Here is a 10,906-nt window from a genome sequence, read left to right on the forward strand (position 1 = left end):
CATGTGTATACCTATGTAACAAACCTGCACATTCTGCACATATATCCCAGGACTTAAAGTATAACTTAAAAAAAAAAAGAAAAGAAAAGAAAAGAAAAAAGCAATGATGCTTCTCCTTTTAATATCCACTGGTAAAAATACTGTTCCATTATACATCTATAATGTTTAACCTTGTCTAGCATAATTCAAAGGTTTTGTCTGCAGGAAGAAACTGGGCTTTAAATTCACCTGTTAAAAGTAACTCAAATGAATAATTTTTAGACTGCTATACTTTGTCTTTTCTGACTATGAGATTTTAATAAATATCTACCTGTTTATTCAGATATATCCTTCCATCTATAAAAACACTAGCTCTAGGCACAGTGCTTAGGAGTTAGCCCGGCTCCACAAGGAGAAAATGAAAACAAACAACAACAACAAAACTCAAGTTCAAGACAAACTTTCAACTCCAAATTTATCATCTGACATGGCCTCCAACACCCTCTGCTACATGGCCATTGCTTAACCCTCCGGCCTCATTTCTTTTTAATCCATACCCTTCCTTCTGGGCCTGCTAAAACGTGTACAGTCACCTATATTCATGTTCTGTTGCCTTAGCACATACAGTCCACTGTCTGGAACATTCTCTTGTCCCCACCCCTCCCCTCCTTCTTCTATCTACCTAACTTTTACTTAAGAAACAAACTAGACATCACCTCCTTTAGCAAGCCTTGCTCAACTCTGTGAGGCTGGGATTGGTACTCCTCACCCCACTAGTATTATCTATCTATACTGTAATTTATCATTTACTGTTTATTTTCCAAACGAGGTAAAGTTTTGGGTCTGAGACTATGCTTGATTCTGTTTTAACCCAAGGCCCTACCACACAGACAGTGGCAACTCAAAAATCTGTAGAATAAATTAATGAATGAATGTCACAGGACAGGTGTTAGTTAATAATTAAGGCAACTCAGGAGAAAATACCAACACCACTTCTGTGAATTTTTGTGTTTGTTCTGAAATACAATGTTGGTACTAAAATTAAAACATTTTCCCCAATATATGTGTAGATGGTAAAATGAACTTCTATAAAAATACCTGTATGCTCTTGGGAGAAACTCTGAAAGACAACAGATTATTTTTCAAAATTACACTACAAGTAATGAATAATAAATACCACTATGTTTGTAAGAGGTTACGTGAAGGTTACAATTCCCCTACTAGATTACCAAGAATAGTTTCCCCACTTTCTTCTCCAAACAGGAACTCAAAAGATGCAAGGATTTGATGGTAGGAACACAAAAATACAAAGATCACACTCATCCCTTCCTAATAATCCCTGATCTGAATTCCAGACATATCTCAATTGTTTCAATACTTCAATGGGGATAGAAAAATCCTACACCGTTTATGTTTTGCAAAATACATTTATCCACATAAAAGATAAAGGAACTAAAATACCTGAAACTGGAGCTGCTTTATTTAACAATCCAACATCTTCCTCAAACTCTGAAGCAAACACTGATGAAGGCAACTTAATTCCAGTGCTCTTGAAAAAGAAATTGCACAACGGTTAGGTTTATTTGGAAATACTTCTTAACTAGTGTACTGGGTTGAAGTCCCCCCAAAATCAATGTCCATCCAAACCTCAGACTGTGACCATATTTGAAATAGGGTCCTCTCAACTATAAGATGAGGTCTTACTGGACCATGGTCCTGTAATGAGACCAGTGAGGACAGAGACTCACAGGGGAGAATGCCATGTGCAGATGACAGCAGACTGGAGTGAGGCCTCTATAAGGCAAGGAACTCCAAGGAATGATCACTGGTAACCTTCAGAAGTTAGGAATGAGCCATGCAACAGCCTCTCCCTCTAAGCCCCCAAGAAAAAAACCAACTCTGCCAATACTTTCATTTCAAACTTCTGACCTCCAGAACCATGAAGGAAGAAATTTCTGTTGTTTTAAGTCACCTAGTTTGTGCTAATTTGTTACTGCAGTCCTAGGAAACTGTTACAACTACATTCTGTGTTCTCTCACCTGTGCTCCAGGTTGTATATATGTTAAACATGTGGCTGGGCGCGGTGGCTCAGGCCTGTAATCCCAGCACTTTGGAAGGCCGAGGCGGGTGGATCACCTGAGGTCAGGAGTTCAAGACCAGCTTGACCAACATGGAGAAACCCCGTCTCTACTAAAAATACAAAATTAGCCAGGCGTGGTGGCACAGGCCTGTAATCCCAGCTACTCGGGAGGCCAAGGCAGGAGAATCGCTTGAACCTGGGAGGCGGAGGTTGCGGTGAGCTGAGATCGTGCCATTGCACTCCAGCCTGGGCAAAAAGAGCGAAACTTCGTCTCAAAAAAAAAAAAACAAAACAAAACATGTATATGCCATCATAAACTCAAAAGCAACTCTTTATAATTCATCACAGCGCTTTCTCTAGTAAATTATTCCATTTATCCCTCAGATCCCATGGGTTTTCACCATGTTTTAGCAAAAGAATGAAAACTAAGAAAGTTTAAATGGTCCACCTCCCTGAGAATGATCAGTAAGTGAGATTCTGGGGTTCAAATCCCAGAGTTTCTTAACTCCACTTGCCTGAAGTTTCAAAACAAAATTAAACCTTTTCCTCTTAAACTAGAGATAATGTCCTAATCTCTAGTAATGGCACAGCCCTTGTATGAATTGGCTCTCTTAAATCCTTGGGTGGTTATAAATCATCTTGCTCTGTCCTATGTCCCCTAGAAATCTCTTACTTATAGTGATTTCACTCTATTCTTTGGGGGCATCATCTCATTTATAGTTAACCAAAACATAAATGACTGCAACCGCTCATATAGCTAGTCTATATCCAGTACAACCTCCATACCCATGGCTAGATTAAGCTCCTTTAATAGTTTTACCATGTGACCTTCTTGAGTTTCTAACAGGTCTCAATTTTTCACTCTGTATTTAAGGCCCTGGTTCTCAAGGCCCTATAAAATCAAGGCTACTCTGTGTATCCAAATTTCTCGGTTATTCTATATGACCATGCAAATCAAGCTCATTCCTCAGTCATGTAATAATGCAAAACACTTTACTTGGCATGCATGTGCCTGACACTGAACCACAATGCTAGCTGTCTCAGCACCCTGACTGAAAAAGTTCCTTCTCCTGTCAACAGTACCCACCACTTGGTGGCCAGCTCAGTTCCTACCCTCCCACATGAAGCTCTTTCTGATCACTGTCCTAGAACTTCCCTTGTGTGAACTCCCCGCCTTCTTCACACACTGCAATCTACTTAAACATGTGCTAGCCTACATTCCCTGACTGGTTCTTATGCTTGTTTCCTCTCCTTGACCAAACAGTTGATAATGTGAGGACAACCACCATGTGTTATTTATCTCTGTGCACCTTACCACCTGCCCTATCCTTAGCCCAGGAGGAGGCACAAAGCTGGAATGTGCATCCTCATTGGCTCACTGAGAAAGCTCTCTGAATTGGAAGCCTCTGAGGAGCATGAGTAAAGGCTACATATGGCAGTGTACACACAGCAAGATGTTATGGCTTCCAAAATGAGTTTCTCAGTAGCATAAACATGGGCAAAGATCTGTTATTTTGCTTTAGAGTATATTTTTAAGAAAATAGCTTTACTGAGACATCATTCACATACAATTTGCCTATTTAAAATGTACAATTTAATGTTTTTTAAGTATATTACGTTATTAATTACTTAAAATTATAGTAAAATCTACATAGCGTTTTAGCCTTTAGGCTTTCAAAAAGGTACCTTTGTGATATTTATCCTTAGAAGTTTGGGGTTAAACACAAGGTCAGCTTGTGTTAAATGAATTTACGTTTGTGAGATATTTTTCAAATATTGAAAGAAAATAATCACATACACGATTAGAGTTTAAAGAGGAATTACTTTTTTTTTTAGAGGAGTACTGTGTTTTCATTGGTTGCAGTACTTCTCAACTACATGGTGTTTGCCCAGCTAATTTCCACAATGGCACCACCCTCTTTCTTTCATGTCAAAATCAGGGCCTGCTCAAGCATCAATCATTTCTATGCTGCCTTTTTACACTGTCTCACACTGTTTCTAGGGGTTATTCACTATTTCTAATCTATTTGAATTTGGTGGTGTGTTACAAACTAAAGTAAAAAAAGTACATGGGACTAATCCATATTTTTTCATAGTTGTACAGAAAACCAATGACACTTTTGTTTTTAAATACAATTCAGTTGTTCCTGTAAACATCACTGAATTGTCCATTTAAGAGCCTTATCCTGTTAAAAAATCAATTAGTGATTGCTTTTACTCAAAATGAATTAAGGATTAAAAGTACTGGTCAATACAAGCCAGCCAAGACTTTACTAAGAATTTTCTCCCTTAGATAAACAAGTTGAGTTACTATGGAACCCCTTCTCTCCCTCAACAGGTTATAGAAGGAAGTGAGCCAGTAAGTCCCTACTACCAATAAAGCCTTGAGGAAGAAGAAATAAAGAAGTTGGTTCTCTATGACAGAGATGTGGTGGGATTTGGGGCGTTACAAAAGAGTCACAACCTAGTTAGTGAAGAAGCAGCTGCAGTTACTATCTTTCTTTGGGATGAGATCCTGAAACCTAACCTTTCTAAGTCTCCTTAAGCAACCAGCTATTGCCTGTTAAGAACTACAATCACATCTTCCCCAAGGAAAGGCATGCCTAGACCATGACAGAATTGGGGAATAAGGGGCAGGGTAAACTGGTGCCCTTTCTACCGCTTACCTTTTGCTTATAAACCTAATGAATGTCTCCTTTTTTTTAAAGTGCTAGGTGATGTAAAAGTTTCCCACAGGGAAATTTACTCTACATCAAATTAAAAATAAGGTCACAAAGGCATACAACATGGGCATTCTTCACATAAACGGGAGAGAAAACAGAACTTAGACTAACAGCACTAATTTCATATAAAGACGTACTATCATTTCTCCTGAAAGAGAAAGTATTAAAGTGGACCGAACATTAGTTTACAAGACAGGAATGTTATTATCATCCACTCATTCTGTTTGCTTATGAGTAGCCTGCAGCTTTTACAGAAGTGTTAAAGATCTAAATATTCCATAAAAGTTAAGTCCTATCTTAGAACAGTTTATGATCCTGAAACAGTTATGTTGTTAACATGTAGAATGTCAGCTGCTTTTCTCCTATTGAAAAGTGCTAACATAGCCATGTCTATCAATCGAAAGTTCCAAACCTATAAAAAGGCTGTTGCATTGACACCTGCCACCAGAGAAGAGGTGACCTATTCTCTCCTGATGGTACACACGTGCATACACATACATAATTTTAAGTGGAGGCATGGTCTATCTTTGTGCTCTTCATATGGACACCATTTCTTGCCCCAAACAGTTATCTTGATTTAAAAATGATTTCTTCACCTCACTCCCACACTTAAATTGCTGAAAAGCCTTACTGGAATGACTAGCGATTCTTCTTTCTCCTCTCTCCGGTTGTGTGCACTGAAGGTACTTGAGGGAATAAGCTCTGAGGGCCCAGATGGTTCCTTCAGGTGCTGCAGGTAGTCATAGTCATCATCAAAGAACACTCCATACTTCCTCTGTTCTGCTCGCCTTTCCTCACTGTCTATCTATAAACAAAATGGAATTAGTACTTTCTTCACTGTTTATCTATAAACAAAATGGAATCAGTACACCTTCCAACGATAAGGCAAGGGAATATTACAATGAGTATAGCTTTCCAAGTAGGAAGCAGATGGCACATGAACGTTTTGGCTGATGGGAAAAAGACAATGCTTGACAAACAGGAAATGTACAGCTTCAAAACCAGAGTGCTACATAACATTAAAATGGAATGAAAACACTCATGCTTTCAAAAGGGCAATAAAAATAAATAACAATTGCTCCTTCCACTAGACATTTATGTGCAACATTCTGAGTCACGAAATATACATACAACTTATTTTATCGTCTATTTGGAGGGTTATAAGACTTGGGGGGCCAGGTGCAGTGGCTCATGCCTATAATCCCAGCACTTTGGGAGGCTGAGGTAGGAGGATCACTTGAGCCTAGGAGTTCAAGACCAGACTGGACAACATAGTGACACCTCGTTTCTACAAAACAGTTTTAAAAATCAGCCAGGCCCGGTGGCATGTGCTTGTAGTACCGGCTACTCTGGAGGCTAAGGTGGGAGGATCGCTTGAGCCCAAGAGTTCTTAGAAGCTGCAGCGAGCTGAGATGGAGCCACTCTGCATGCCAGCCTGGGCAACAGATACTTGGGTGCCTTGAAAGGTAAGTACAATTTCTTGTTTTTTTATGAAAAAAAAAAAAAAAAAAAAAACTTCTCAACATACAATAAAACTGGTTTTACTGAAAAGCTAAACATGGCCCATGTCCCCCAATACTCTGCTTCCCAACACTCTGTTTCATAATATCTACACTTAATAAGTAGAGTCTAACATTAAGTCAATCTTTTCGAGGCTCCCTTGCAAAGTTCCCTGAGCTAACCAAGCTAATCATTTCCTAAGATGAGCAACCAGGAGGCAAAATGCAGTTTGTGGTTATAAAACGGCAGGATCTTAGAGAAAGCACAGTTTGAGCATATACGGGTGCCCCAAATAACATCACGCCACATTGTAGCTGGTGCTTTGGTAAATATTTTACCATTATTCTACAAGATTTGCTCATTTAAACATCTCTAATAAAGATCTTTGTCTTCCCAATCAAAATAACACGAATGATGTAAAAATCAGCAAATTGTACTGAAAATTAACTTATAGATTATTTCCCAGAATATAAGTTATCTGAGAATAACAGCTGACTTAACAATTTATTAAAACTATTAACATGGCCGGGCACGGTGGCTCATGCCTGTAATCCCAGCACTTTTGAGGGCCAAGCTGGGAGGACTGCTTGAGCCCAGGAGTTCGAGACCAGCCTGGGCAACATGCCGAGACTACTTACTTAAGAAAAAGAAACAAACACACAAAAAAACTATTGTCTACCTACAAACTGACTGGCTAAAGAACAGGACCTACTTTTTGTGTGGGCAACAGAACCCTCTGGGGTGCAGTCTCATCTGCTGCTAAAGGATCTCGTTGGCTCCGGTGGACCAAGTGAAAAGACACAGCTTTCTTCTTCTCTATAAAGGGCTTTTTCTTCCTGTGAGGCTTCAAAGGAACAAAATCACAATTAGTTAAAACAAAACAAAACGACAGAGAACAATTCCATAGTTCACATATCCATCTTTAGTAGTCATGTTAAAGATAAATACTTTTTAAAAATCTACACTTCTAGGGCAGGCAACATCAGCTGTGTTCTGTAGAATCCATACTTAACCTTCCTTCAACATACATTCCTTGAGCACCTACTTTGTGCCAGACCTTGTTATGGGAACTGAGAATACAGAAGTGGGAAAGTCAGATAAAGTCCCTGTTCTTAGCAAGAAAATCAAGATAATTTCCGGTGAAAACATATAAGACAGTGACGTGAAAATGACTTAAAAGCTACTTTACACTGGCTGCTCAGGGAAGGCCCCTGGCCGACTGAACCAGAATGACAAGAAGCCTGCCACAACAAAATTTGGAGTAGACAGCTCCACATAGGGCATCTACCAACCAGCAAATAAAATCACGATACAAACAGCTAAAGTTTAGTAAGATCCATCATCCACTTCTACATTCTTACTTCGCTATTCAATTTTGATTCTCTAAACTGTGAAACCAATTAAGTGGCTTTACTTTGGGCCCAATCTTATGCTCTCCCACAAGTTCCCTTTCTCAGAGCAAACAGACAGGCAGACACCTGCCACTCCAACGCTGAGGGAGACCAGCAGCTCCCTCTGCTTGACCCTAAGAAGCACAGGGTAGTGCGTTTGTGTCCGCAGTCACAAGCTTTTAGCTAACAGAAAGCGCACAGGGCTGCAGGCTCCCAGGGGTAAAAAGGAGGCCATTCTCCTCTCCGGGCCACATCGCAGGGAGGCTCGGCGGTGCGAGACTGTAATTAGCAAAGAATGCCCGGGGTGGTGAGGATGGCCCATTTCAGAGTACTGTGCCGCAAGCAGCCTCTGGCACGACCCAGACCCAGGCCGCAATAGCCAAGGCATTACAGGAAGCAGCCTGGCCTCTGCAAAACCGCAGCGCCCGGCCGCCGAAACAAGTAAGGCTTGCTCACCATGCTGCAGCCGCGCGGCGCTCACCCCCAACAGGGGCGGCGAAGATACCCTCGAAGTCCGGCGGGGAGACCAAGGCCCAGCCCAAGGCCGCCTCTGTAGGCCTCACCACACGTGCGACCCCAGCACCCGGCGATAACGTCACCCAGTGGGCCATGGAAATGGACCAATCGCCGAGAAGCTGATGGGTCGTGACCGGAAGTTACGTAACTCGCTGCGTCTACACGATCGCGAGAAGCTACCGGGAGGTGGGGCTGGCTTAGCTCCCAACCCTGAGCGGGCTGTGTTTTTCCTGCCTTTAGTCTCCCGCCGGGGAAAGGGAATGGCGCCACAAGCAGAAACCCCTCTTTAGCGTTGAGGCGCCACAGAGGGGTTTCTGCTTGTGGACGAACCTCCTTTTATAACTCCCTCTACGGAGACCAGAGGGGACGAATCTAGCATCGCCGTTGACTTGTGTCCCTTACCTATTCCCAACCATAAAACAAAGCCACGGACACGGAAGGGAGGCGACCACCCCGCTTGGGTGCTGGGGTGCTGGGGTCGCCAAGTTTCAGGTTCCCTCTCCGGGTGGTGGCGGAGTCGGTTGCCGCAGCAACGGAGGCCGGGGCCTTGCCTTTATAGACTGCGTCAGACTTGATCAGGTTTTATTTTCCACTGTTTCATGAACTGCTTTCATGTGCCCTGTTAACCAAACCCCCGCGACTCTGTTAACTGTAGAGGCATTTGAACTAATAAAATATATTCAGAATCTCTGGTGTTTGAATGTTAACTCTCTCCCACCGTTTAAACAAATATGCTATAAGCACGCGTTCTTAGGAAGACTTCAGGCCGGTGTTGGCGCATTCACATAGCTTTTCTTGGACAAAGGTGTGTGGTAAATGCAATCACTTTCATCAGCAGGCCTTTTTTTCAAATTTGTTTCCACCACTTCCCAGTTTCTGGTGACCTCTCAATGCATGAGTTGCCTTGGATTATGTCTTTATGCCGTAGGCATTACCACTGTATTTGTGGAGTATTATCCTTTTATTACAATAAAAATTATAGAAATAGGCCAGGCGCAGTGGCTCATGCCTGTCATCCCAGCACTTTGGGAGGCCGAAGCGGGTGGATCACCTGAGGTCAGGAGTTCAAAACCAGCCTAGCCAACCTGATGAAACCCGTCTCTACTAAAAATACAAAAATTAGCCAGGTGCGGGGGCAGGCGCCTGTAATCTCAACTACCTCGGAGGGTGAGGCAGGAGAATAGCTTGAACCTGGGAGGCGGGGGTTGCAGTGAGCTGAGACCATGCCATTGCACTCCAGCCTGGGTGACAAGAGCAAAACTCTGTCTCAGAAAAAAAAAAAAATTATAGAAATAATTTAGGTTAGGACCATAAAACTTGTCTTGGGATATTGCTTTGTAACATAGCATTCCTATGTGCCAGAGATTTGTTGTTATTATTCGTTATATACAATTAAGAGATACAAGAGGACAGTTTTTATTTCCTTTCAATCAGTTGTGTTTACTGCTGTATCCTCAGGGGCCTGACGCATGGGGCATATATGCTCAGTAAGTGTTTATTTAAATGAATTAATGTTCTGGCGCTTTATCTGCATCATCTCATTTCATCATCACTGCAACACTATGAAAGAGATGCAATTATCTTCAGCATCCTACAAATCCTAAAAATGAGGCAAGAGAAATACAAATTAAGTACTAAGCCCCCCAGCTGACTGAACGGACTCCCTTTTGGCCAAGGGGACCCAGAATAACCTTGAAAACTGAGTTCTTGCTTTGCCTTGTTATATCCCCTCTGTCACTAACCAGGATCAGGCTTTCTTCCCTAAGGGATAAACAGAAACCATTCCTTTCAAAAGACTCCACCACTGATATCAGCCTGTTGCTGCCCTTCCTTTTTTGCCTAACAGACTACCCACCATGGGGTGGTTTTTGTCCAATTTATAGAGCATGCACAGTATGGGTTTTATTGGCCTCTACTTCACCTTTTGACATCAGAGGCTGAAAACTCTTCAGATCATGCTGATGCCCCATTTTTTGTACCTAGGACCCATGAAGGGGTAATGAAGCTCAATTGCACATTTACATGTTTCTCCCTTCATAAATATTCATGATTCCTCCTATAGCTTATTAAATATGTGTATTCTGCCACCCTGCTCCCTTTCACTTTGCTCCTCCCTCAGAATGTATGTTTTTGGCTTCTGGCTGGAGGGTATTCCCAGCCTGTCAGAAAGGCCACCCTGCAGGCTGAAACCCTTATGCGCCTCATCTTTCTTCAGGTCAAAAGCGTAAGAAAGTTACCTTCTGATATGATTTGGCTGTGTCCTCACCCAAATCTCATCTTGAATTGTAACTCTCATAATTCCCATGTGTTGTGAGAGGGACCCAGTGGGAGATAACTGAATCATGGGGGTGGTTTCTCCCATACTGTTCTTGTGGTAGTAAATAAGTCTCATGAGATCTGATGGTTTTATAAGAGGTTTCCCCTTTCACTTGGCTCTGATTCTCTTTTGTTTGCTGACATGTAAGACATGCCTTTTGCCTTCTGCCATGATTGTGAGGCCTCCCCATCACTTGGAACTCTGAGTCCATTAAACCTCTTTTTCTTTATAAATTACCCAGTCTCCGGTATGTCTTTATCAGCAGTGTGAGAACGGATTGATATGCTTTCTCAAGGTCATACCACTAGTAAATGGCAGAGCAGAGATTTAAACCTAAGGAGCCTGACTAGTGCCTGGCCACCTAATTATGTTGCTTGTTTGTTTTGTTTTTTTTTTTTTT

At 41.8% G+C, this 10,906-nt stretch overlaps 1 protein-coding gene across 1 annotated transcript in view; it reads right to left on the reverse strand.

The window, feature by feature from the left end:
• Positions 1–8,336, reverse strand: part of LTV1 (LTV1 ribosome biogenesis factor) — a 21,229-nt gene extending 12,893 nt beyond the window's left edge. Inside the window, exons 1-4 of the mRNA XM_017870760.1 lie at positions 8,130–8,336; positions 6,995–7,126; positions 5,414–5,587; positions 1,441–1,528 (exon numbers count right to left, since the gene is read on the reverse strand). Coding sequence (XP_017726249.1) covers positions 1,441–1,528; positions 5,414–5,587; positions 6,995–7,126; positions 8,130–8,132 — 397 coding nt within the window. The 5' untranslated portion in view covers positions 8,133–8,336. The remainder of the gene's footprint in view (positions 1–1,440; positions 1,529–5,413; positions 5,588–6,994; positions 7,127–8,129) is intronic.
• Positions 8,337–10,906: the final 2,570 nt, after the last annotated feature.

This window comes from Rhinopithecus bieti, unplaced genomic scaffold (assembly GCF_001698545.2).
Source record: "Rhinopithecus bieti isolate Rb0 unplaced genomic scaffold, ASM169854v2 scaffold_1063, whole genome shotgun sequence".
NCBI classification, from domain to species: domain Eukaryota; kingdom Metazoa; phylum Chordata; class Mammalia; order Primates; family Cercopithecidae; genus Rhinopithecus; species Rhinopithecus bieti.